The sequence below is a fragment of the Rattus norvegicus genome, chromosome 7, assembly GCF_021556685.1.
Source record: "Rattus norvegicus strain SHRSP/BbbUtx chromosome 7, alternate assembly SHRSP_T2T, whole genome shotgun sequence".
NCBI classification, from domain to species: domain Eukaryota; kingdom Metazoa; phylum Chordata; class Mammalia; order Rodentia; family Muridae; genus Rattus; species Rattus norvegicus.
In genome coordinates, this window is record NC_141540.1 from 121494002 (window position 1) to 121521725 (window position 27724).

The following is a 27724-nucleotide window of genomic DNA, read 5'->3' on the forward strand; positions in this document are numbered from 1 at the left end:
ACATAGGATTTCATCTTGGCAGCAGTGTACAGACTTTGGGGGGTGGAGCCAACTTAGAGCTTTAGTCTGGCCTCTGCCACCTCTGAGCTGTGTAAAAGCGATCAAATTATCATCTATCCCTGAGCCTCTGCTTCCTTACCTGGAAAGCTGATCCTTATTTGCTATATGCTTTTCTCAAGAGAAGGGGCTTTAGTCTGAGCCATACATCAGAACGGGTGGAGTCCCTCTAACATGGTGTCCAGGATGTTTGGGTCTTGGTGCTAGATTATGGCGTGGGTGGCTGCTGATCCAAGTCCGGCTCTTTCCGCAGTCCAGCTCCCGGAGCTCCTACTACGGGCCCTGGGGCCGCAGTGGGACCTGGGCTAGCCGCCGCTCCAGCTGGAACAGCCTGAAACACAAGCCGCCCTCAGCTGAGCATGAGTCCTTACTGTCTGGGGAGGGTGGAGGTAGCTGCGTCAGGGCCTGTGAAGGCGCCCGGGAGGAGGCGCCAACTCGCACCGCACCCCTGCATGCTCCACACACGCACCACGCGCACCATGGACCCCACCTGGCACACCGTCACCGACACCACCGCCGGACTCTGTCCCTTGATACCAGGGACTCTGTTGACCTGGGAGAGCTGGTGCCCGTGGTGGGTGCCCACTCACGGGCCGCTTGGAGGGGGGCGGGTCAGGCCCCTGGGCACGAGGACTGCAATGGCAGAATGCCCAACATAGCCAAGGATGTCTTCACCAAGATGGATGACCGCCGCGACCGCGGGGAGGACGAGGAGGAGATCGACTATGTGAGTAGGGAATGCTACACCCATAAAAGCAGTCTATAGGGCTGAAAGAGGATCTAAGGCTTTAGGTAGTACAGGCGTGGTGGGTGGGGCTGAGGGTGGAGTCAGAACTGTCCGCATCTAACTTACTCTGTCACCAATCCTTCCTTGTTGGAAGTTGGGAGAGAGTTCGGCGTGCCCCCAGTTTGTTGGTTGGCAGAGTGGGAAGAGATGGGCCGCTCTGTGCAGCACCAACCGCAGGACCCAGTTCTTTGCCTTACCAGACCCTGTGTTTCCGGGTCCGCAAGATGATTGATGTGTACAAGCCGGACTGGTGCGAAGTCCGCGAGGACTGGTCGGTCTACCTCTTCTCCCCCGAGAACAAGTGAGTAGTGGCTGTCTGGGAGTGAGGGACAGAGGAGGAGGGCGGCATGTCTGGGAGTTCTCTACCAAGCTGGGCAGGACACCTCCCCATGACGCATAGAGGAGGGTCTCCAAGGGAAGGGGCGGGTTTAGATGTCCCTCTGGGGCTTTCCTGAGAATCTCTTTTGTTTTTAAGCCAGCTCCATGCTGGGAGTAAGGCTGGACGGATCCACAGGCAGCCTGAAAGCTCAGATGGAGTCCTTTCTTTCCATCAGAAGGCTTCCAGGAAGACACCTTGGTGTTGGTGTTGAAGGCAGATGGCTGACCTCATTATCTAGGTGTATGTTTGGGGAGGAGGCTCCAGTTAGGTACCTTAGGCAGATGTTGAATGGGTACAGGAAGGGAGAGGGATCCCTTTCTCCAAGCCATCAAGCCCTGAGTATATATTGTGGTCCTGTCTTCCTTCTGGTCAGAGTGGGAGGCAAACTGAGTCTCCTGGGGGTTCCTTGACTTCCACCCAGGTTCCGGATCCTGTGTCAGACTATCATTGCTCACAAGCTTTTTGACTACGTGGTCTTGGCCTTTATCTTCCTCAACTGTATCACCATTGCTCTGGAGAGACCCCAGATTGAAGCTGGTAGCACTGTGAGTGGCTGCAGCCCTGGGACTGGGCAGAGGGCCAGATATTAACAATGGTGGGGGAGCCCAGGGAGAGCTCAGCCAAGCTAGGAGATGGGGTGAGGAAGGGAAGGGAAGGGGGAGGGGGAGGGGGACAGGAGAGGGAGGGGAGGGAGAGAACATAGGAAGCTTGCCTATTCCAGGGAAAGGTCTCTAGATCTGAAAAATGGTGGCTGTAGTGGCTGCCCCTGGCTGAAGCAGAGTCTGACAGGGTACAAGAGCAATTGTGGAAGACTTGGACTTGGTTTCTCCCACTCTTTCAGGAGCGCATCTTCCTCACGGTGTCTAACTACATCTTCACAGCCATCTTCGTGGGCGAGATGACACTGAAGGTTGTTCTAGGCTTCACTGGGATCTTTCCCACCCCACCTGAAGCCCCTGGCCTAGGCCTCACCTTTATTGCTGGCCTGGTCCTCAGGAATATTCCATAGATCTCAGAGGTCCACTCCTGTTGGGCTCTAGACTGTGGATTGAGCTTCTGGGATTAAAGGGAATCAGTGTCTCCCTCTTATCACCAAGCCCAACTAGAAAGGCTCACTGGGGTAGAAACATTACCCTGGGATGCTTCCCAGTGTGGGTGGCTCTGGTTGAGGTCTTGTGGTCATGCTATGAGACCATAGCTTGCAGACTTCCCTAGGCCCAGACCCTGTTCTTTCCTGCCTATCACCAGCCCTCAGAAGAACCATCGTGAGCCATGCCTCATCCTTACCTCCCTCCCTTTGTCTTGACCCTGGGGGGAGCCTTCTGGCCCCATTCCCTCCTCCCAAGGCTTGACCCTAACCCCACCCCCAGGTGGTTTCTCTGGGCCTGTACTTTGGTGAGCAGGCGTACCTGCGTAGCAGCTGGAATGTACTGGATGGTTTCCTGGTCTTTGTGTCCATCATCGATATCGTAGTGTCCGTGGCCTCTGCTGGGGGAGCCAAGATTCTGGGGGTCCTCCGGGTCCTGCGGCTCCTGCGTACCTTACGTCCTTTGAGGTACGGACTCTGCCCAAATGCATGGTATTGATGTACTGAATAGGGAAATCGCCCAAGTGGGTTTTTTTTGTTTTTGTTTTTGTTTTTATTTTTTGTTTTGTTTTGTTTTAACTCTGGCTTGACAATGCAGGCTCCCAAGAGCATTGTGCCAAGCATATCTTGCTGCAGGGAGGAGGAGCCAGAGAGCCTAGGGCAAGGGCTAAAATTGCCTCCACTGCGTTCTCTCCTCACTGCCATCTCTGGGTGCCATCTCTTGGGCATGGGGTGCACTCTGTGGGGATTGGTTGAGGGGGGCCAAGGGCCCTTCTACGTATTGATCTAGGTGGAGATTGGTGCTTAGCCTCTGTCCTAGCTAACTTGGCTACTACAGCATCTTCATTTCCTGTTGGAACCTGCCTTACACCCCTTCCCCTCTCCCCTCAGGCCTGGTGACCATGGGCTGAGTTGGGGCTGTCTCTCTGGGCTGTGGCTCACGGTACCCTGGTTTTCCTTGCCTGCCCGCAGGGTTATCAGCCGGGCCCCTGGGCTGAAGCTGGTGGTAGAGACGCTCATCTCCTCCCTCAAGCCCATTGGGAACATCGTCCTCATCTGCTGTGCCTTCTTCATCATCTTCGGCATCCTGGGGGTGCAGGTGAGGGGGTGTCACTCTGCAGGGTGGGTGACAAGAAGCTGAGCACAGCCTCTTCATGTCTACGGCAAACTACTTGAGTGCACTAACCTGGGGACCCAGGAGGCCTTGGTGGAGCCAAGCGAGAAAGACAGATCCAAACCTGGGTTGATGGAGCAAGGGGCAGATCATGTGGGTCAATTCCTGGAGCTCCCCTCCTCTGGCTGTGCCCCCTTTACCCCAAGCACTGGCTTTCCCTCCTTTCTCACAGCTTTTCAAAGGCAAGTTCTACCATTGTTTGGGAGTGGACACCCGAAACATCACCAACCGATCTGACTGCGTGGCGGCCAACTACCGCTGGGTGCATCACAAATACAACTTTGACAACCTGGGCCAGGTGAGCCCTTCTAGGGTCACAACGGTCACAGACCTGACTCCAGTTCTGCAAAGTGGATCTGGGTGGAGCTCTGCTCACAGGAGAAGTAAGGCTGGGAACCCTGGGTGCAGAGTCTGCCAGCACATGAAACTTAACGGGTGCTTCACAAACACTGGTTCTGACGTCCCACCTAAGGGACAGTAATGGGAGTTTTAGAGCCATCCACGCTAGGGTGTACACCCCAGCTTTTGTTTTGGGGGGCGGGGAATAGAGGTGTTCTCTTTAAGTCTCAGTTTCTCCTCTGTCAAATGGGAATAAGACAGCCCAGTAGGCAAGCTGAGCTAGTGACTAGTATGGGGGAAGAGCCTTGGCCTTAACCATACTGTGGGTGTGTGAGTGGGTAGATGGCCTTAACACCTCAGTCAGCAAGCAAGTTCCTACTTTGCCTTTGATCCCATCTCCTGGACACCTGATGCATTTGCATAACTTTCCAGGGAAGAGCTGCCTTCAAAGAGCCTCCTTTTCCTATCCCCACAAAGCCCTCCAGGCAGCTATCCGTTTGCAGAGAGGAGGCTACCTGTTTCTCCAGGGTGCTATGCAAGAAGAGGCAGGGTCCAGGCTGGTGGTCCTCTCTGGTAGCGGGTGGTAAATTTCCTGATGCTCAATCACAAGTCCATGCTCTCACCTGAGTTAACATCAGGGGCTGGGTAGATACCCAGGGCTCCTGGGTCAGGGCAAGGGAGCTCATGGGCCTTCTCGCTGAGCCTCTCTCAGACAGTTACTGCTAGAACTAACTCAGGACTCTGCCTCCAGATCTCCTTCTACCCCCATGACAGCAGCCCCAGGGCTCACAACAGGCACACAGTAGGTCCTCAGAGAAGGCCTCTTTGTCCTGGTCTCCTAGAAGCAGAACAACAGAGGGCAGATGAGTCCATGTCTCTTACCTCTATCCTCTCCCTTTGTCTTCCAGGCATTGATGTCCCTCTTTGTCTTGGCCTCCAAGGACGGCTGGGTGAACATCATGTATAATGGATTAGATGCTGTTGCTGTGGACCAGCAGGTGGGTATAACTGGGGCTACAGGGATGAAGATGGTGGGGAGCAAGGAAACTGTAAGTCACCGTGGTTCTTGGTCTCCTAGAACCAACCTGGTTCCATCTGGACTAAGGGGGAGTTGAGGAGGGTCAGGGATGATGAATACTCTTGTGTGTGTGTTTCTCTACTCCTTGTTTGCCTGTCCCCCATTCCTAGGAATGGATCTCAACCCACTGTTCTGAGGTTGGCTGCCTCCTGGTCACTTTGGGTTCTGCTTTGTTTCAGGATGATTAAATGGGAGTGTGGATGACTGGCAGTTTGAGTGGGTGGTAGATAAGTGGATAGAGTATGGATAGATCGATAAGTAGATGGGTGGGTGGTTGGGTGGCAGGTTAAGTAGATGGAAGGCTGTGTAGATGGATGGATAGATGGATAAGGGGACAGGTGGGTGGGTGGATGGGTAGATAGGTATGGATATGGGTGGGAAGGTAGATAGATGGGTAGACAGGTGCATAAATGAGTCCGTGAGTGGATGAATGGATATATTGATGGATGGATAAATGATAAATAGATAGGTAGATAGTTAGATAGATAGATAGATAGATAGATAGGTAGTAGATGGATGGGTGGGTGGTTGGGTAGATAGATGATAGGGTTTAAGGATGGAAAGGTGTGTGGGTGGCTAGATAAGTGGATGAGTGAATAGGTTGATGGGTAGATAAATAGAATGGATAGATAGTGGGTGAATGGATGGTGGATAGATGTATGAGTGAGTGGGTATATGGATGGGTGGATGAGTGTGTGAGTGGGTAGATGGATGGGTAGATGGGTGAGTGAGTGGGTAGATGGATGGATGGGTAAGTGAGTAGATGGATTGGTGGATGGGTGAGTGGGTATATGGATGAGTGGATGAGTGGGTGAGTGGGTATATGGATGAGTGGATGAGTGTGTGAGTAGGTAGATGGATGGGTATAAGGGTGTGTGAGTAGGTAGATGGATGGGTAGATGGGTGAGGAAGTGGGCAGATGGATGGGTGGATGGGTGAGTGAGTGCGTGGGTAGATAGAAGGGTGGATGGGTGAGTGGGTAGATAGATGGGTGAGTGAGTGGGTAAGTGGATTGGTGGATGGGTGAGTGGGTAGATGAATGGGTGATAGATGGCTTGGATAGATGGTGAATTAATTGCATGGGTGAATGAGGGCTAAGTCACTGAAAAGACAGCAGACCAATGTGTGCAGGAGACAACCACAGGAGCAGGGAAGGAGAAGGCAGGGAAGTAAGGCTGACCTCCTTACTCGTGTCAGGCTCAGGCTAGACAGTTCCCATTTGCCCAGGCTGGGCAGTTTTCATTTGTTTCCACCTTAGGCTTCAGAGGCGGGCTGTCCTAGCTCTCCCATTACACCAAGGCTCAGTGAAACCCAATGCCTGTGGCCCTGCTGTGTAGACCAGCCTCCTCAGCCCTCACTCTGCCTCCCTTGCAGCCAGTGACGAACCACAACCCCTGGATGCTACTGTACTTCATTTCGTTCCTGCTCATCGTCAGCTTCTTTGTGCTCAACATGTTTGTGGGCGTGGTCGTGGAGAACTTCCACAAGTGCCGGCAGCACCAGGAGGCTGAGGAGGCGCGGAGGCGTGAGGAGAAACGGCTGCGGCGCCTGGAAAAGAAGCGCCGTAGTGAGCAGACGATGGATGCTGGGAAGGGCAGGGTCTCTACCCACTGCTGTGCCTCCCGGGTGGTGCCCTGGGGTGGGTCTGGTCCAGGCCTGCCGGGTCTTTGGAAGTGGAGGAGAGCAAAAGATGTAATCCATGCGTTGCCTATGGCCCAGCCCCTTCCCCCAGCATCTACTTGGCCAGGTGACCTGAGCCCATCAGTAATGATATCCTGGCCACGTGGGTAATTCTAGGTGCTTTGGTGCAGGCAGAGACAAAGGCCGTCTCTCCCATGGGCACCAATGAGTGGGAACTTTTAGAACACATCTGACCTCTGTCTTTCCTTGTGCAAGTTGTTTGCAGTTTTGGGGTCAGTGATCCATCCCTAGATGGCCAGCCTTAGGACCCTTGTCTCTGCCTATCAGGCCTAGAGTCCTTGTCATGAGACTCTTTAAGTGGGTGTTTGAGAATAATGTGTGTCCTAACATCCTGTTTCCTACCACTGATATCTCAGGGTTTTCCTCACAGTGGCCTAGCACTGGGAGAGGACCACGATCATCCAGGACCTGGTATAGGCCAGCATGCTCCTCTCTTGCTTCCTCCCTGCCCATGGCCTCTCTCTCCTTTGTGCTCTTCTCTTTGTTTGGTCCAATCCTGTATGGTCTGTGCCACTCTCTCATGCTCCCTACAGAGGCTCAGAGGCTGCCCTACTATGCTACCTACTGTCCCACAAGGCTGCTCATCCACTCCATGTGCACCAGCCACTACCTGGACATCTTCATTACCTTCATCATCTGCCTCAATGTTGTCACCATGTCCCTGGAGCACTACAACCAGCCTACAGTGAGTCTTGGGGTCACCGTCTAGTCTAAGGCCACATGGGGGAGAACCAGTTTTAGCAGGATTCCCACCTCAGGTAGAGGGTTGAGTAGAGGGCTGGCATCCATGAAGTCCCTCTATGATGGGCTTACACCAGGCCCTTGTGGGGAAGAGGTGCAGGGCAAGCTGGTAAGTTAGAAGCTAGAAAGAACAGGGATGTGGGGGAGGTCGCATTTGTGGGCAGCCTAGAGCGTGAGTAACAGTGGCTGAGGTGTGTTAATATGGTCTCTGTAAGGCATGATGCATGCTTTAATCCTCATTGTAATGTCAATGTTGGGAGAGCCTTGGTCAGGTTTCCCAGATGAAGAGGTTGAGCCTCAGAGAACAAGCAGCAGAGCCAACAGGCAGCAGAGCCAGAATTGGAGCTTAGATTTGTGTTCAAAGTTTACAGGGGCCTCCACTGCCCACTGAGTATCTTGAGTCTAGGGGATGGCTTTCTGGGGGCGGGCCCATGGCAAACATCCTCGGCATAGATGCCAGATAGCATGTGGCAGAAGAATGTGAGGGGCAGGTGCTTTCTAAAAGACTCTGCTTGGCAAGTTGACAGGAAGGGTGGTGCCAAGCCTCCAGGTGAGGAATTAGCATCTTATTTCAGTGGACAGAGAAGACGGTTATGAAGTGAAAAGAAAAGGAACCACGGCAGAGTGAACAGTAATTATAGAATTCCAAATTAATGTGAAGAAGTGGGATTATTACAGTTTACAATGACCACTTATTTATCTGGTGCCCAACCCTGAATACCTCATTTAATTATCACAGCACCTTTCTGATAGGCAGGAGGGATTGTCTTATAAAAATTTTAGTCGAGGAAACTGTCGGGAAGGTCAAGCACTTTCTCAGGTCACGGACCAGATAAGGAACAAGAGTTAAGCAGTATTCAAATCAATGAAATGTGGTTTAGGGATCCTTAACCACTACCTCATTCTGTCTCCAAAGAGGAGCAACTGGGACAGGTTAGAAATAATAATAACAATGTTACGGTGTTCCTGGGAATAACATTGTAAGGAATAAGGGAATAACAATGTGAAATGACTATCACATGCAAAGACATGAGGAATGAAAAGGAATATAAATAAATAAAAAGTAACAAAGCATTATACTAAATGTAAATGGTCTAAACTCTCCACTTAAAAGGCAGAGTTTTTGGTTGTAGGAAGGTTCTGGGGCAGATACTAGTACTGGATCATGCTTCTCTTGTCCCATGTAGTCCCTAGAGACAGCCCTTAAGTACTGCAACTACATGTTCACCACTGTCTTTGTGCTGGAGGCTGTGCTGAAGCTGGTGGCATTTGGCCTGAGGCGTTTCTTCAAGGACCGGTGAGTGACTGGGTCATACTAGGACAGCAAGCTTGGGAAGAAGTCTTGATCTTTGAAGCAGCCTGAAGGAGCCAGTAACATCTGGATATTAATAGTCAAGGTCTCCTGGCTGTTGACTAGATTCCTGGGCAGGAAGTGATTAAGGCTCAGTGAATGGATTCAGCCTGTCTTAGCTCATCTCCTGTGGGTCCTCTGTAACACAAAGACTGAGCATGGTCTGCCTCATGCTAACTTTTCTTTTCAGAGGAAGCGACTGAGGCTTAGAGAGCACAACAGAGTGGCCAGATGTTACCCAAAAGGATCAGATAGTTTAGGATTTAGACTCAGAAGCCAGAGTCCAGCCTTCTCTCCTATGGGAGGCCAGAAATGTTTCTTCAGGGCAGCTCCCTGTAGAAGGGAAAAAGGGGGCCAGACTCACTGACACCAGAGAGGGTGGTAGAAGGAAGAGTATTTGCACATTCTAGTGGACCCCATAGGAGTGTGAAGCCCTGGGAGTCTGCCTTCCACTCAGGTGTGTCTGAGCCACTATGCCTCCCCACCCCCACCCCCAACTGCCCTGTACAGATGGAACCAGCTGGACCTGGCCATTGTGCTGCTGTCCGTCATGGGCATCACACTGGAGGAGATCGAGATCAATGCCGCCCTTCCCATCAACCCCACCATCATCCGTATCATGCGTGTTCTGCGTATCGCCCGGGGTAAGTGGGAGACAGGACAGGGCAGAGACAAGCAGGTGTGGGAAGGGGACTCCCTGTTGTCTGTGGGGGAGCATGTAGGAGTGGGGTGGGAGACGTAGAACACATGAGCAAGAGGGACTCTGCTGAGTAGGGCAGAGTAGGATTCAAAAGAAGACCACGTGTCACCCCTGGTGTCACCCCTGTCCGTGCGCAGCCTCCTGCATGCCCGGCTGCCCATACCCATGCCTGTGTAGACCTCTGCTCCCTCATGGCAGCAGAATCCATGTGGTCCAGTCTCAGGATGTGGCGCAAGGACCCAGTTCCGGCTCCGTGTGCTACCTGGCCTTTCTTTAGCACTGTAGCAGGGACATGGTCCTCGACATGTCTGACAATCTTCCTTTCCTCCCCAGAAGCCCTTCTCTCATCCCGAAGTTTTTCCTACTTTTTCAAAAATCTTAGCGTCACAGCAACGGCAGGTGCTTCTTGCTCCTCTGCCCACCTCCTGCCTATAGCCTCTGTGTTCTAAGGATGGAGAGCTGTGCAGAAACCCTGTGGGTGACACTGGAGCTCTTTTTAGCTCGAGGGGATGGGAGGGAATGTGGGCTCTTGTGTCGACCACCTTTGCTTCCCCTCACTCCACTGTACATGTTCTGTGGTCCTGAACTTCTCTGAGCCCATTCTGCGTTCTGTTTTGTGCACATACCCCTCACTCTGCAGCTGTAGCCACGCTCTCCTTAAAAAAATATTTATTGGGGTTGGGGATTTAGCTCAGTGGTAGAGCGCTTGCTATAGAGCGCTTGCCTAGCAAGCGCAAGGCCCTGGGTTCGGTCCCCAGCTCCGAAAAAAAGAAAAGGAAAAAAATATATTTATTAACGTATTTCTTATAAATGGGTATTTTTGTCTGCATGTGCCCTGCACACCCAATGAGGGTATTGAATCTTGTAGGACTACAGTTATAGACAGTTGTGAGCCGCCACGTGGGTGCTGGGATTGAACTCAGGACCTCTGGAAGAACAGCTAGTGCTCTTAACTACTGGGCCATCCCTCCACACTCTGCAGCCATATTTTTATGTAGTGCCCAAGAGGGAACTCTGATCACACCCTGCTGTGTTCCCACTCCTCTCTGAGTTCATATGAATGCACACACACACTCACATGTACACATGTATACCCTGGACTGACAGCTAGGGCTGAATGTCACCCACAGTGTTGAAGCTATTGAAGATGGCCACAGGAATGCGGGCCCTGCTGGACACAGTGGTACAGGCTCTGCCCCAGGTAAGAGCTACACCGTTCTGGAGCCCTGCCTTAAAATGTAGGGTTCATTGTGTGGGGCTGGATCCTGGGGGATGTAAGCTTCAATTTTCTTAGTCCCTGACTTGCCAAAACCCAGAACAGTCTTTTCCCTGGGAAGTTGTTTGAACTTCTCCTGTTTGTCTTTGGGAACTCAAAACATGGTCACCCAGTATTCACTCGATGTCCAGCCCTGTGAGTACACTGAGGATGTATATGGTTCTTTGGAAGAACCCCAGGCTGGTGGGGAGAGAAACAATTCAAGGTCCTGTAGGAAGAGACCTGTGTTATGTTCCAGGGAGGGAGGAGGCACAGGTCACTCCCTGGGAATTTAGGGAAAGTGACTTTTGATCTGGACCTGGAAAAGTGGCTTCGATGGTCCGTTATCATTTGAGGAATGATTCGTTTTCCATACAGCCTTCCAGGAGGGGAGGTCCAAGCCCCGGTCTGAGTAGGAGGACAGTAATTAAGTAGGACTGTGTCCCTGGTCAGTGGGAGGCGAGCTGGGGTCGGGCTCACAGAGGCAGGCATTTTTCATCCTTCTAATACTCGGGCAGTGTTAGTACCTCCTACCCCACCCAGCCATGTCTGCGTGCTGTGCTGAACTGACCCTTGCCCACGATCACACTCACAGTGATTCATGTAGGGAACTTTATGCTTCATAGAAACCAAAGGCATACACACAGCACACAGGGAAGCAGGGGGTAAAAGTAGGTTCTCTTGGGAACCTCCTCTGGGTCTACCAGTAAGTTCCACTCTTGAGTTTGGTGAGAGCTTCCTGGTGTTGTAAGGTCACCAGAGACCACCACACAGACACCCTGAAGGCTTCATTGCTGACTGGTGAGTGCATGAGGAACGTGCCCAAATCACGCAGCCCCAAGTCTTACATATCTTTTTTTTTGTTTTTTTTTAATGCACAAAAGCACAACTCATTGACACATGTCAGTTAGCAAGAACCGTTAGCAAGAAGTGGAACTCAGAAGCCAAAAAAAAAAGGCAACGTTAGTGCATCTAGGGGCTTCCCTGGAATTAAGGGTCAGGTCTTTGATGGATTAGGTCTCTGCTCCCATTTCGGCAAGTGTCGGGGTCCATGTTCTGGGTTTTAAGGTCAGAATGGTGCCTTTAATGTGGTCTCACTGTGTTAAGGTCTGGGAGCTGGCCTGTGACATTCCTTTCTGTTTCTATGGGCATGGGTCAAACTGTAGAGTCATCTTGGGGAAGGGAGTTACATTGTCCCCTCAGCGCTTCAACAGAATCTACTTTCTGCTTTACACAGTCAAGGAGGCAGCAGAATAAGAGACTCTTAGAGTCCAGCTTAGGAACAAAAGGATCAACGGCCCAGCAATGGCCATGAGTAGTTAACCAATGAGCCCAGGAGAGCAAGGATTGATACCACTGGTTAGATTCTTGGCATCTCTTTTCTCTTTTCTCAGTGTTATTTCTGGCTCTGGGTAAACATTCTCTAATTACCCCTGACTGGTTGGCACGGAAGCAACAGGTTTCTCCCAGTGCCATACGGAGACATCTTGTTTCACGAGGAAAAACCTCTGCTAAGGAATCTACCTGGGCTTCCAGATGGGAAATAGAATTTTCCAGATGGCCTAGGTCTGTGTTTACTTGAGTACTGAGTTCCTTAAATTTTTTATCCCCCACAACTAGGGCTGGAGTTCTAACTGCAGCAGACCTGTGGTGCTACCAATAGGGGAACGAGAATGGGGATAGCTCGCCCGCCACACACAGCTTCAAGCAGGCCTGGCCACTTCTTTATTATAGGCAATCACCTGTGGTGGGACACCCATGAGGACTCAAAAGAGCGGTGTCTTCTCTGGGGTGAACAATTCAGAAGATGCACACATGGCTAAGCTGTTAGTGCAAGTGAGCCACGTAGTGCCTGGGGCTTGTCTGCCAATCTTGGAGTTAATCTGCTATGTATGGTTACAGGAATCTGTATAGGAGGAACAACCTAGGGGGTTTCTTGGTGACATTAAACAAGCATTCTTGGATGACTCTGAGGGTGAACTTAGGATAGTCCCATTTACAGTTTTCAGGATTGGAAGTGGAGCATGTTGTTTGATAATCCCAACATAGTATGGGGGGTTGGGACCCAGGCATACCTGTGTCTGGTAGGGAACCAGTTTGGGAACTGATACACCCCTTCTAGCATATCAAACACTGAGGGGCTGACTTCCTCTAATTCCTGGGCTCATATCACCAAGATGGACCAGTTTGGGTAGATGGGCCCAAAGGAAGTTTCCTTTGGATAGTACATTTGCTGCCCAGCTCTCAAACACGCACATATAGCCTGACTCTCTGGGTTCTGCTGGATTCCCAATAAAGACCTTCAGTTTCCTGCCAGGGCCTAACTTTTATGGCTATGGGACTGTGTTGCCCAAGACTATTGAAATTACAGGTAGATGGTGACAGTTTTCTCTCTAGAACGACATGTACCCCTAGAAAGACTTGGCTTCACAATCCCACTGAATACAACGGTTTTTGCTCGACTCTTAGTTTGGGAGGTGTCAGCAGAGCAGACATTAGTATGGGGTAGGTTGGAGCCCTATATCCTCACAGGTGGACCTGCAGCCCCAGGAGCAGACTTCTTTGCAGCATCCTTTCCTAGTTGCATCTGGTTGTGGTGTTTTACAGAAACCCACCTGGAAGGAATGCGCTGGTCTCAGTGGATAGACTGGCTATGAGCTCCCCAGCTGGTCTTCCTTAATTCCCGTACCCAAGGGGGTCGGGCTTTTTCCCACAGGGAGACGAAGAAGACACAATAGAACGATCATAGATATCAGTGTTACCTTTAGTGGGTCGGAAGGTCCCATGACGACCTATGTATCTATCTTTGTTCCCTGGAGCCTCCCTCAGCTGAGTGTAGTAGATGCAATGAGATGGCATTGGCAACTTTCACTACTGTAGGGGTGGTGAGGACCATAGGGTATGGGCTTTTCTATGTTGGCTCTGGACCTTGGGTCAGGACCCTCTTTACCTACAAAAAGTTCCACAAAAGGCTGGAACTTGTGGGCAGACTCACAGACGGGCAAGGCCATGGGCTCTTGGGCCATCTGAGGGATAGACTCTGGGCTTGATGCAGGGCCTGTAAGGACCTGAGGAGGGACTGGTTAGTAATTCCCACCTGATAGACATCTCTTAGCAACCACATGGCTGCTACTATGGCCACAGTTTCTTCATTTTTGAGTTCCTTTCTGCCAAGGTGAGCAGTCTCATTTCTTAATAGAGACATGGGTTGTGGTAGCCAGCATCGTCTTTCCCTCAGTGAGTTGCCTGGGTTAACACCAGAAGCATAGCCTGTGTACTGAGGTTCCCCAGCTGAGGGACTGGGCTGTACCATCCAAGGTGACAACTGCACCCCCCCATACCTGATTCTATCTTACACCAAAATGTCCCCATAGTGTACAGTATCTCTCCTGCTTCTCACAGCAGCTCAGGTCTGACAGACTGAACTGCACCAGTCATTTCCAGGCAACCATAGAGGGACTCTGTTGGGTTACCGTCTGGCAGAAGGCTGGCTGGTTGACGGCTGAGGCTCTAAAGAATCGGATACAGGGCTGCTCTAGAACTGCCTGGTGAGGTTCAGGCATTGGACATTCACTTCCCTGAGGTTCCCCTCAGGAGGGGCTCTAGAGAGCGTGGAGTGGCTAGGAAGACATTTCTGGCCCAAGTTCAGCTTGTTAGCATCGCTAGTGTGTCTGGAGAGACATCTGCTCACAAACTAGCCAACAGGCAGAAACACGATCAGATCTTTTGGATAGATTACTTTTAGGCTTTCTCTGGGGTCCCAGTGCTGAGTTAAATACCCTGGGCCTTACTCACATACAAACAGAGATGTCTACTAGGGCCAGTGCAGAGATGAGGGCCTTCCTCAAAGCCTCAAAGTTCCTTGTTGAGTCAGTCCACTGTAGTGACCGGGTGTGGCTGACAGTACTAAAGGCTCAGCTAGATCTAAGATCCCAGGCATCCTCTAGCGGCTACCCCTGACCTTCCCTTGCTTGTTTCCTTGTTTTAGGAGTGGGGATTGGTAAAATTGTTAAAATCTGGCTCCAGGGAAGCCCTTTGCCTCATATAGACGGAGACGGCATCAGGGAGGGCCCTTCAGGGGAGGTGACCTACACTGGGCTTTGAGAGCTGAGGAGGAGGGACTAACCACACTAGTCCAAGTGTTTTCCCTATAGAGGGACAGGATATGCCAAGACCCAGCAGCCCATTTCTACATGGAGTCAGGGAGTTGAAAGGTCAGACTGGGAGGGGAGAGGAAGGGTGTGTCATAGCAGGCCTCCAGCTCTGGGACAAAACAAATAATTTGGGGGCTTTGTGCTGTGGACTCTGTATGCCTGCCATAGGAGCATTTGGACAAGAGGGCTCCAAGCAGAGCTGCCTCTGTGAGGAGACTGGAGGGGAGGCTGGAGGCAAGGAGGCAGGCGAGGAGGCTGCTGGGGCTTTCAGGCCCTACAGGGCTGAGGGTGAAGGTAGGAGATTTTTTTGAGAAAGATGGGGACAGTATCCACTTCCACTAAATGCTTGCGTCCTTGAAGAGTAGGGTATCATTAATTAGCCAAGCACTGCAGTGCCAAGCGGCTGACCCTGCTCCATCACAGTCTGTGATCAAGGTGTTTACTTTATAGTAATTACCTCAACCGCCTCCTCACTTAATTCGCAGGAGTCTTTGGAGGGTCAGGAGGGACTTTCTTTGTAGGGCAGGAACGCCTTCTAGCCTCATCCATAGCATGAGGTAAATGCAGTCTCCCACTGGTGCACAGATTTGGAATCTGGGGCAATCTGTCCTACAGGAGCCATGGGATAGGGGTGGCTGCACTTGCTGGAGGCTCCTGGCATCATGGGATGTGTGAGTCCTCCACTCCTTCCTTTCTGTGACCAGCCTTGCACTGGTCTGTGGAGGCAAGTGTTACATCATCCAGTTGTGTCCCGGGGCCAGCAAAGGACAGTTTGCTGGGCTTGAATCCCTGAGCCGTGCTCACCCATGTGAGTGGTCAAACTAAATAGGCACTTCCTCTCGGTCTGTCTTGTTTTCACTCGAGAAACGGGGAGAGAGACAGCACATTGACTTGTGTGTATATGTGCACATGCGTGTGCATGTGTGCATGTGTGAGTGTACACACATGTGTGTAAGGGTATGTAATTGAGTGGGTTTTTTGTTGTTATTGTTTGTTTGGTTGGTTTGTTTTTTTGAGGCAAGGTCTCTCCCTGAGCCTAGAACTCATGAATGAACTCCAGAGATCTGCCAGTCTCTGCCCTCATAAGCAGGGCCTATGTACACCCCTGTACCCTGCTTTTATGTGGGGCTGGGGATCTGAAGCAAGGTCCTCATGCTTCTACAATGGGCACTTAACCCACTGAGTAACCTCCCCAATCCCCTCATAGGATTCTGGGACAAGTGATGTGCTCATGTCAAAGCCATTAAGCATCCTATTCTTATTGCAGGAGTCGTGCTGAACCCTGCCCTTCAGGCGGTTACAAGGGGAAAGCAGACTTGAACACTTAGCAACAATGTAGCTAACAATATAGCTGTAGCAATGTAGCTGCCCGGAGCCTGGCCCTGCCTCTGTCCCCCTGGCTCAAAGTCCTTCACCTCTACCCTTTGTATCTCAGGAATTCCCTTCCCTGCCTCCTCCAATTCTGGAACTCCTCTTCCTGACTCTCCCAGGCCGCCCCCTTCTCCTATTGCATACCCCAGACCTCCAGCCCCCAGCCCAGCCCACCTCTCCCCGCAGGTGGGCAACCTGGGCCTGCTCTTCATGCTGCTCTTCTTCATCTATGCTGCTCTGGGAGTGGAGCTCTTCGGAAAGCTGGGTGAGCGACGCTGTCACCAGAGGTTGGAGGAGATGCCTCAGTAGCAGGACTCCTCATTCAAACCCAGTCTTAGCATGGGGTCGTTTCTGAAGCCAGGCTCATGAATGTACATCAGACCTGTATGGCGGAGCCCCGGACTTCAACTTTCTGGTCTTCTGGGAAGCCTCCCTTCTCTGCTTCTAGCCACTGACTGTCCTGAGCCAGGGCTACCCCAGTAACAGAGACCAAGGCAAGGGAGAGGGCAACCCATCCCATGCTGAGCCCCATCCTCCATATAAGGTCAATTTCAGAAATCAGGGATTCCTCCAAGGGACTGGCCCTTACCCCACCCATCTCTCTCAGGAGCTAATTATTGGCTAGAAGAGCCAGATGCTCCTGAGACTGAGCCCCTAGCCAGTGTACTACTTCCTTGAGCCTCAGTTGTCCCATCTGTGGGCTGGACACAGTCCACATGCACTGCTGAGGGTTGCAGGGGGTACTCTGAGAGGATGCTCAGGGGAGGGCAGCTTGGGGTGCGGTGGGTGGATAGGCTGACCACCTCTTCCCCCTCAGTCTGCAATGACGAGAACCCGTGTGAGGGCATGAGCCGGCACGCCACCTTTGAAAACTTCGGCATGGCCTTCCTCACGCTCTTCCAGGTCTCCACAGGCGATAACTGGAATGGAATTATGAAGGTATTCATGGGCCAGCTGAGGGGAGATAAGGTAGTTTCAAGTCCTGGGTGCATGGTGGTCCTACTGATGATCCAGACATAATACCCTCTGCATGCCCAGTGTCCCACTATACACAGAGGGGAGTCAGGGACTTCCTTGAATCCAGTGAGATGGAATTGTGGTCAGGTCAGGCAGAACGTTGTTGGTAGGCTGGCCTGAGAAGCAGCAGTGAGTGCCTAGGGAACCCCAGGCCTCTTCTCAAATTTACCTGTGGCTCTGAGAGGCAGAGAAAACCAGATTAGGATCCTAGGAACTTGGCTGGAGTTGAGGCAAGCTCAGGTTCACCATAAGCTAACAGGAACAAAGGCAGTTAGGACTCTGGAGGGGCACTGATCTAGGGCCTATGGTGTGTGTGTGTGTGTGTGTGTGTGTGTGTGTGTGTGTGTGTTTTAAGTGTATGCCTGACCTCTGGTATCCCTGTGCGTCCTCTGTGCTATGGAGGTGAGGTGTGTGGCTGGGCAGGGGTATGTTGGGTGGCATTGACTTCACCAGCCTGTCCCCGTGGTAGGACACCCTGCGAGACTGTACCCATGATGAGCGCAGCTGCCTAAGTAGCCTGCAGTTTGTGTCACCGCTCTACTTTGTGAGCTTCGTGCTCACAGCTCAGTTCGTGCTCATCAACGTGGTGGTGGCCGTGCTGATGAAACATCTGGATGACAGCAACAAGGAGGCCCAGGAGGATGCAGAGATGGATGCTGAGATCGAGCTGGAGATGGCCCATGGCCTCGGCCCCTGCCCTGGCCCCTGCCCTGGTCCCTGCCCCTGCCCCTGCCCCTGCCCCTGTCCTGGCCCGAGGCTGCCCACTAGTTCACCTGGGGCTCCGGGGCGAGGATCGGGAGGGGCAGGTGCTGGAGGCGACACCGAGAGTCACCTGTGCCGGCACTGCTATTCTCCAGCCCAGGTGGGCAGGGCTGAGAGGTGAATGGGGCACAAAGGGCAGGGGTCATGGGGCCAGATGGGTAGCTGGTCTGGGAGGGCTCCCTCTGTGTTCAGCTTCAAGATAGGGCGATCCTGTGAGGAGGAGCTCAGTCCCAGGCTGTAGGCACAGAGAATGGGAAGGTAGCTCTGCCCCACCCACCCCAAAGTCCAGGGGCCCAGCCGATAATCCCACCTGTCCCCACCCTGCCCCGTCCGCCTAGGAGACCCTGTGGCTGGACAGCGTCTCTTTAATCATCAAGGACTCCTTGGAGGGGGAGCTGACCATCATTGACAACCTGTCTGGGTCCGTCTTCCACCACTACGCCTCACCTGACGGCTGTGGCAAGTGTCACCATGACAAGCAAGAGGTACTGACAGCCCGGGAGGAGCTGGCTCCCTGGGAGTTACCAGGGAGTGAAGTGCTGGGGGAAGCCATGGCTTTGGGCTCCTAGAAATGCACCGATCCCACTGGTCAAAGTGGTTTGCCCATGAAGGGCAGCACTGGGTTGGGGCCAAGAGAGCCCCAGAGAGAGTCCTCAGCACCCTTGGATATAAAAGGTGCTTAGACACAGGAGTCATTCCTCCATGTGCTGCCAGGACAGGTTTTGTCCCTTGCGTGGCATTTTGCCCTTTCTGAAGTAGAGGGAGTCCCTGGTGTCTGCTTCTTGTTCTCTGTTGACCACGGGCATCCTCCCTCTCCCTACCCTGAGTATCCAGTTCAGGCTTCCTCTGAGGCAGCTCAGTCCCGCTCTTCTCAGGAGCCATCTCTCAGGATGATCGTAAGAGTCCCTCCTAGGCCCCCGCTGAGTTCTGGGATCAGTGGCTGTGAGGTTTTCTCCAGAAGCCTTGCGTAGGAGCTGATCACGTGGGCTGCTCGATTCTCCTGTCCTAAGGTGGAGACAGATTTCTCAGGGTAGCAGGTCACGCCGATCTTGCAGGGACATCTGTAAAGGACCAAGTAGTCCTCAGAGGAGTCACACCCAGCCCAGTTCTGTAGATATTTGGTCTGGGGCCAGTGGACAACAGAGCTCCGTAGCTCACTGTACCATGGCTACTTTTGTGCTGAGACACTAAGGTGGGCCACTCAGACCTGGTTTCCATTCGGGGTGGCCTCTGTGCCATCACCATGTGTCACCCAGGCTGGGATCCTACACAGAATGGGCCCACCACCCATGCCCGGCAGGCCTGTGAACCACTCTGACCACTACCCCATGTCCTTTCAGGGACCTGTTGCTCAGCGCTCCAGGCCCAGGCTGCCCCATCCCAGCCCCAGGGTGACCCGAGGCCACCACCTCCCCCTGCAGGTGCAGCTGGCTGAGACAGAGGCCTTCTCCCTGAACTCAGACAGGTCTTCATCCATCCTGCTGGGGGATGACCTGAGTCTTGAGGACCCCACGGCCTGCCCACAGGGCCCCAAGGAGAGCAAGGTAAGCAGCTAAGTGTCTCCTTACATCACACTTCATGTGTGATGCCAGGGTACACAGTTTCTCTGGCTGGGTTGGGCTCGGGCTCAGGTTAACTGAGGCTGTATCTTATGCCAGACACGGATAGCAAGTCACAGGTTGGGGCAGCATGGACCCATAACATCAGTGTGGATATCTGGCAGCTCTCAAGGGACTTATGGGGCTGGGAAAACTCTGAAAAGAGAGGCCCCAGCCCTTTGCACCTTACGCAAGACCCCAGGAAATGGCCAGAAGCAAGAACTCTTCTCCCCAAGTATGAATGTGGAAACTGAGTCATAACAAAGGGAGGGGCCCACCTAATGTTCTAGTCTGACACCTTTACCCTGAGTGACTGCTGCACTGAGTGAGCCTTTGATTATGGACATGAGGAGGACCCAGTATTGTCTCAAGTCCGTTAGACACAGGAAGGGAGGGGCGGGAGAAACCACAGCCGCCTGGGGCATCCAGCAGGGCTTCCCAGAGGTGAGGACTTTCCATTTGAGGACTGGAAGGTGGTGACTGCTGGTCAGGTGGAGGAGGTAAGAGAAAGGGCATCCTCGGTAGGGATGGAGAGAGTTACGCAGGAGCCATGCCTCCGCATCCCCCAACTTATTGATCATCTACCTCCCTTGTCCGCAGGGTGAACTAGAGCCTCCGGAGCCCATGCAGGCTGGAGACCTGGATGAATGCTTTTTCCCCTTTGCCAGCGAGCCAGTGTCCACAGGCCCAGAGAGCCTGCTGTGCGAGATGGGGGCCATTCCATTCAACCCTGTCCAGTCCTGGCTCAAACACGAGAGCAGCCAAGGTGAGAGAGAGTCAATGCCCTATCAGCTCTTGCACCCTGATCCTAAGAGACTGCTTTGTGGGGGAGGGGGGAGGGGCAGGGGAAGGGGAGAAGGGGGAGAGGTGTGGTTCTCCCATAAAGAACCAAATGGGAAGATTCCAGCCTGATACAGTAGTGATAACGATATAGAGTCGATGAGTTAATGATAGCCAAAGCTTTGCACCGAGCTTATGTTCCGTGATGAAAAGGAACTGGGCTGCCACACACAGCTCTTAGTGTCTGTCAAGCAGAAGGAAGACTTAAAGATGGAAGGTGTTTGGGTGGAGTCTAATCTAAGAGGCAGGTTCCCCCAGATATTCACACAAGGTGACACATATGACCGAAGGACATCTTTCTGTGGCCCTTTGACAAAGGGATCTCTACCCCAAACCTTCTTGAACAGCGGGTTTGTATTTTGGGACATGGATGGACTGTGGGCTCAGGGCAAGGGACTAAGCTAGCTTGCCTGTCACTTGGGCTCCCTCTTGGAGGATGACAAGAATCTGGTTGGCAATACTGGCTGCGTGGGGGAAAAGGCAGACAGCTCAACAGAAGAATGACTCCCTGGCCCTGAGCTCATTCTGAGATGTCTTCTGTGCTGTCTGGGTGACTGGCTTCCCCATGGACCCTCTGTAAAGCCAGTGGCCTCTTGTGGACATGATGGCTGGAATGCTAGGGGTTTTCTGATCCTGAAAACCAGAGCTCAGGGTCTGACTGCAGGTGCATTCTGATGAAGTGTTCATTTAACCATTGGTTTGAACGTTACTTCACTACACTGGGCAACAGGAACCTTAGCAGGACACAGCCTGCACAGCTGCCCGGTGTCTACTTCCATATTCCAAACCTTATATTCCTTCCGCACTCTATGAAGGCAGAAGCAGCTGCTACTGGTCCTGGCATACAAAAATCTGCCCTGCCTCAGGTTCCCCCAGCCTGGCCTCGTCCCTTTCTGTCTGCAGCAGAGCAGACCGAACCCATCTGGAAGCTAATGTACCATCATTGCAGCAGGGCCTGGCCCATGCCTGGAACCCTGCCCCATACTGCCTAAGAGGGGCCTCCAGGCCTGGCCATGTATGATAGTCAGAGCCTGAGGGAAGAGTCTAGGCCAGAGTCTTAGTGATTGGATACCTACTATGTGCATGGTGCTGGGCTAGGTGCTCCAAATCTGCTGTTGTCTCCAGAACACTGCTCTGGTGGTGTTTACATTCTCACTGCTGTGACCAAAGGCCTGGTAAACGCAACTTAAGGAAGAGTTTGGTTTGGTTCATGGTTCTACGGTACAGTCCATCATGGTGGGGAAGGCATGGCAGTGGCAGTGGCAGTGGCAGCTCAAGGCAGCTGGTCACCTTTGCATCCACAGTCAGGAGGCGGGGACAGATGAACACTAGTGCTCAGCTCACTTTCTCCTTTGTGTTTAGGACCTCAACCCATGGGATGGTGCCACCCACAGTTAGCAGGACCACAGCCTGTGGGATGGTGTCACCCACAGTTAGGGCAGTTCCTTGCACCTTCAGCCCAATCTAGAAACTTCCTCACACACATGCTCAGAGTATCTCTCCTCGGTGACTCTAGAGCCCATCCAGTTGATCATGACAATAATCCCACTCCCGCTGGGTGGGTGTCAGTCCCCATTCCCAGAGGAAGAAGGCCCAGGAGTCAGGCCCAGAGTCTGGTCTGCTGAGCTCTGAAAGCAGCACTCTGCTCAGACCCAGTCCTTCCCAGAACCACACCAAAAGTGTTCCTTGCTCTCACAGCAAGGAAACCAATGCTTCAAGTTGAAGACTTGCCCACAGTCTCCCAGCCAGTGTCAAGTAGTCCAGGTGAGGGCTGGCGCTCTGTGCCCACCCCCTGGGCTGTCCCCAGCATCCCCTCTTCCTCTCCTGCAGCACCCCAGAGCCCTTTCTCCCCGGATGGCTCCAGCCCTCTCCTGCAGATGCCTGCTGAGTTCTTCCACCCTGCTGTGTCTGCCAGCCAGAAGGGGCAGGAACCGGGCATGAGTGCAGGAACCCTGCCCAAGATTGCACTTCAGGGGTCCTGGGCATCGCTGAGGTCACCGAGTGTCAACTGCACCCTCTTGCGCCAGGTACAGGCACCTCCTGGATTCTGAAGAGTGTCCTGGAGCCATGGGGGACTGGAGTGGGGAGGGGAAGGGAAAGAAAACCGCACAGCCACGGCAGTTGAATCTGGGAAAGTGGGGGGGGGCTTGAGAGGAGAGGTGACCCCAAAGATGACCATGAGCAACCCCAGCTCCTGAGAAGGATCTAGGTTGTCAAGGCAGCTGAAATGGGGGACCTAGCTTGAAAGAAGGAAATAAAGAGTGGTGCTGGGGAGGCTTTCTAAGGTGACACAATGCTGGGCTCAGGGACCATGCCTTGAATGGTATGCGTGGGTGGCAGGGGTATCATTGCTGGACTGCTTGTATACAGATTAGAGATTGCTTGATTGCAGAGGGGCAAGTTGGGAAATAGGAAGACTTGGTTATATTGTTTCCTGTGTCAGGATGGCTGGAGCCACAGCCCCCATGGCTGGGCACAGAGGGCCTCTGGAGCACAGGACAAAAACCCACCAGCACCTATGTAGGCCATGCGTAATCCTATACAACACAACAGTGGAGTATGGCTTGCAGCCTTCTAGCAGTTACTAGGTTAACCAGGCTCAGTTAACCTCAGGACTCATTAAACTGTTCACTGCAACAGTCAATGGACCAGGTCTCCCTGCCTCCCATGGAGGGCACTGTAGGGTTTAAAGTGTGTGAGTGTGCATGTGCGTGCGTGTGTGCATGTGCGTGCGTGTGTGCATACAGAAGGAGAGATGGCAAAGCACATGAGTGCTGAGAATATCATCTGTGTGTGTGCGTAGGGGCCATGGCTGGGAGAGCAAGTGAAGCTGGAGGCTTACCTAGGAGAGAGACTGGGAGACCCTGGAATGAGGCAGGGCTATGGGGGGACAGGCAGAAGAGCTTAGGAACAAGGGACAGTGCTGGAGATGTAGATCAGAGTCAGGTGGGGACTCTGAAGGCCAGGCTTGACATGGGGACTAAGAAGGACGGCTCAGGCTGTCCAGAGGGGACAGGGAGTCTGTGGGAGGCACCTGTGGTCCCAGTCCTGAGAGACCCCAGAAATGCTGGCATGGCAGAGAGGATGCTGTGGGATCCCGGGTCCCACCATCAGACAGTCCACGAAGGACGAGTAAGCAGACCAGGGAAGGGAGATGGTACGGGTGCCCTCATCCCTCCTTACCTCCCTGCAGGCTACTGTGAGTGACACGTCCTTGGATGCCAGTCCTAGCAGCTCAGCGGGCAGCCTACAGACCACACTGGAAGACAGTCTGACTCTGAGTGACAGTCCCCGGCGTGCCCTGGGGCCGCCGGTCCAGGTGCCTGGGCCACGGGCTAGCCTGTCACCGGCCACCCGGCGCCGCCTCAGCCTGCGGGGCCGTGGCCTGTTTAGTCTGCGTGGGCTGCGGGCCCATCAGCGTAGCCACAGCAGTGGCGGCTCCACCAGCCCTGGCTGCACTCACCACGACTCCATGGACCCCTCTGATGAGGAGGGCCGCGGGGGCGCAGGTGGCGGGGGTGCAGGCAGTGAGCACTCGGAGACCCTCAGCAGCCTGTCACTCACATCTCTCTTCTGCCTACCACCCACGCTGCCACCACCCGGCCTCACCCCAGCCAGGAAGTTCAACAGTACCAGCAGCCTGGCCGCTGGACCTGGCCGTCCTGGCTCCACTGTCTCAGCCCGTGGTCTGGTCAGAAGCCCCTCATGGGCTGCAGACCGCAGCAAGGACCCACCAGGCCAAGCTCAGCTGGTCTCAGGCTTGGGCTCCTCAGCACCCGGGCCACAGCCACCTCCCGGGGAGTCAACTGATGCTGCGAGCAAAAGGAAGAGATGAGGGGCCGCAGGGGCTGCGGGGGACCTGCTACCCGCTATCCTCCCGCCTGCCCCATCTTGCCTTCTTTTACCTCAGGAGCCAGGGAGCAGACAGCAATACTTTGCCCACACCTGGGAGTGGCATAGGGGCCAGCCAGCGCCAGGCCACTGGGCAGGCGACCGAGAGGGTCTGAGTTAGCCGAGGCTCAGATGTGGCCCCATCCGAGGCCCTTCCAGTGCATATGCAGATATATACATATATATATAGAGACAGACATATATTTATTTATTTTTTTTACTGAGAGCTTATGAATTCCAGAAAGTGCTAAAGTTGAGGGTGTAGGCCAGAGGCCCAAACAGGGGTCTCGTCTGTTGGTTAGCACACAGGCCTTCACAGTGCAGATGCTTCTGCTGGGCATCGGTGGCTGTAGTTTTAGGGGTCTCCCCGAGTTGAGAGCAGCTTGGGAGGGCGTTCAGGGCCCAGGAGACAGAAGAGAAGCAATTCAGGGTGCACTTTTTTTTCCCCTTTTAAGAGACTCTACTAAGTTCCCCAACCCCTACCCACACGTCAGGGTATCAGTCTTGTCCCTCTGACTATTGTGTTGTTGTGAAGTCTTTCGTTAGACACTCCGGACGCAAACTTTCTTAGCCAGCTAGATGTTCCCTTTAGAAAAACCAGGGGGGATTTTAGTCATATTTCTTAGAGCAGGGTTGGGGGACAGGGTAGTTCTAGGCTGGGCAGGGGGCTCAGGGTGCAGTTTTGACTTCAGTGAGCACTTTGGGGGACAGTTCAACCCCAGCTCCCCAAAGGCAGCAAACAGGAATAATTCACACAAGAGAGAGGGCAGGGAAGGGGGCCAGTGGTACTTGCTTGGTCCACGCAGACGCCCGGGTACCTGGGCTGTCACTTGCACGGGAACTTTCTGTCCTTCTCCACTATGAAGGCCACATACTTCAGCATTCCTGGGGATTGCGGTCACCTACCCGGAGCAGCCCCACCCCTGCCCCAGAGGTGTTTGGGGGTAAGAAATCTGAAGTGGGCTGAGAATACCCGCCCAAAGCCTGGCTCTAGCCTTTCCCTGCCCCAACACTCAGCCTCTAGCCAGTTACCCGGACATTCACGTCCTCGGACTCATCGCTGTCTCAAGCTGCAGGCTGGGTCTCACAATGGTCCTGCTTCCTGAACCAGTTCAGGACGGGTGTTTTTCTACCTGAAAGGCTTTCACAGGCTAAGCTCTAAAGTGGCTGGGTTTAAAATCAGCTGGAAGAGTGTGGCCTCCTGCTGCTGGCTGCTGTTCAGGGCAGTATCATGGGGTGCTCGCTCACATTACTAAGGGTCACCATGGGCCCTGCTAAGAGCAGGAGTGTGTCTTGTCTCTGCTCCCAAACCCCGAGTTCTCAGAAGTGGGCTTCTAGCCAGGTTAGTGAGCAGCAGCTGCTGTGTTTGTAGGTTCTGGGGTGTTCCTACCTAGCACAGGGGTTCCCGTCTAGCGCAGGGGTGTGCCTGTAAAACCCTTCTTGGAGGTGAGGAGTGGGAAAGTGGTTACTAGACCCACTTTACACATGGGTAAAACGGAGGCTCTTTGTTAGTGAAACAACCATTTGGCCCTGGCATCAATGAGCCTGGGTCAACTGTGAGGGGTCCTGGCCTGAACATCTGGACCCCCCCCCCCCCACCAACACACACAGACACACGGTTGCAAGGAGGCATGTAATTGGTTGTGGCTGGGCCCATGCTCCTCAGAGATGGTGTTTAATAGCATCCCATACCCTCTGCTTTCTGGGTCCAGTCAGTCAGTTACCTCAGCCTTCCTGATGTCTCTGTGTGGTTCATGCTGCTCTCCAGAGTCAGCGCTCTCCCAATCCGGGCTCTGAGGCTGAGGAGGGATGTTCAGGCATCCATGATTTTACACTGTGACCCCAGAGCAAGCAGACACATTGAAGGGTGTTCTAGGGAAATGGGCAAGGTTTAATTAAGGGCTGTAGCTAGGCATAGCAAGGCATCCAGAGAGAAGCACGGCAACCTTCCCCAGGGTGGGTTTCCCTAGGATCAAGATCCCAGGTATTTGGCCTTGTGTCTCTGAGGAGGGGATTAGGGACTACGGGAGCTGCTAGCTCTTGGCAAGATGAGCTGGAAAGGGTTGGGGTGCCCCTTCTTTGACCTTGTGGCTTGGGGCTGTGGCCTTAGGCCAAGCCTGTCCATCATCAAAGCACAAACTTCCCCAATCCACATGGGCCGGTCTGTGAGGAGAGTGGGAACCTAGGTCCCAATGCCCTAAAGCTGTTCATTTGCCTGTGTGGTGTGGAGGCTGCAGGGCACCACGGCAGCTGTAGAGAAGGTTCTGGAGCCAGATAGGGCCTGCCCTGGCTTCTTCGTGTCTTCTGCTCTAGTCCTGGCTTTTCCTCAGAGGAGGATGAATCGTGAGCAGTACTCACCTGTCTGCTTGCCCCTACTATTTCTTCTGGAGCTCCCAGGGTCACCTCCGTGCCCTTTTGCTGCCCGGGGTAAGGGCTTGGGGTCTTAGAAGCTGCCGTTTTAGCTCCCCCACCCACACTTTTGCTTTGTTTTTTGTTTTGGTCTTTGTGCAATAATCGATGTCCCTGGCAGAGCCAGGGCTGAACTGGGGCCTGGGCAGAGGCCATCTTGTCCAGCCAGCCCCCCAGCCTGGCTCTGCTGCTGTGACTCACTTCCGGTCACTGTACAGTTTCTACAGTGTGAACGAACTTCCCCCTCCTAGTTGCTGAAGGCGCTGGTCCCTGCTGGCCCAGATGGCCTGGGCATAGGGAAACCAAGCCACACCGCCAGCCAGCGTTGTTTTGAATAAAACCCCAGAAACCTATTTAGGACTTTCTTCATGTCTGCTCTTCCTTCCCTGTAGGGTTGGGGGTGTGTTTATTCCCACCCCCAATGGCAGAGTGATGTCCCCATCATATGCTACAGCTGTAGGGTCTCAGGTTTTGGGGGATCCCGAGACCCTGTGGTAGGATTCTCTTGTGGCTAGCGTCTGGGGTGGGGCTTCAGAGCTGGGAAGGAGGCAAGGAAGGTTAATATGCTCATCTAGGACACGGATTCCTCAGTTCGTAGAACTGGTACCACCAGGACTCATGGCCACAAAGGACAACTCTCAAGAACAAATGATGGGACTGGAGAGGTGGCTTCCTGAGAAACTACCTCCTGCTTGTCTTGGTCACTGTTCTGTGAAGAGACACGATTACTAACAACTCTTACAAAAGAAAGTATTCAATTGGGACTGGCTTACCAGTTCAGATGTTTAGTCTATTACCATCATGGTGGGAAGCACCATGACACAGACAGACATGGGACTGGAGAAGTGGCTGAGAGTTCTGTACCTGGAGCCACAGGTAGCAGGGAGAGAAAGATGCTGGACTTGGCTTGGGATTTTGAAACCTCAAAACCCACACAGAGTGATAAACTTTTTCCAACAGGACCACACCTCCTAATCCTTCCTAAGTAGTGCCACTCCCTGATGAGTAAGCATTCAAATACAGGAGCCTATGG

The 27724-nt window shown here is 53.2% G+C and overlaps 1 protein-coding gene across 2 annotated transcripts in view; it reads left to right on the forward strand.

The window, feature by feature from the left end:
- Window positions 1–27044, forward strand: part of Cacna1i (calcium voltage-gated channel subunit alpha1 I) — a 111555-nt gene extending 84511 nt beyond the window's left edge. Inside the window, exons 17-37 of one of the 2 annotated variants that reach the window (XM_087558818.1) lie at window positions 311–784; window positions 1045–1145; window positions 1645–1768; window positions 2065–2133; window positions 2594–2778; window positions 3283–3409; window positions 3657–3782; window positions 4732–4821; window positions 6276–6468; window positions 7136–7287; window positions 8531–8640; window positions 9205–9338; window positions 10525–10595; window positions 16361–16439; window positions 16992–17113; window positions 17661–18053; window positions 18292–18438; window positions 19294–19497; window positions 20152–20317; window positions 22222–22418; window positions 23585–27044. In XM_087558818.1, the coding sequence (XP_087414944.1) occupies window positions 311–784; window positions 1045–1145; window positions 1645–1768; window positions 2065–2133; window positions 2594–2778; window positions 3283–3409; window positions 3657–3782; window positions 4732–4821; window positions 6276–6468; window positions 7136–7287; window positions 8531–8640; window positions 9205–9338; window positions 10525–10595; window positions 16361–16439; window positions 16992–17113; window positions 17661–18053; window positions 18292–18438; window positions 19294–19497; window positions 20152–20317; window positions 22222–22418; window positions 23585–24226 (3906 nt within the window). In that variant the 3' untranslated portion in view covers window positions 24227–27044. 2 annotated transcript variants of the gene reach the window in all.
- The last annotated feature ends 680 nt before the right edge of the window (window positions 27045–27724 follow it).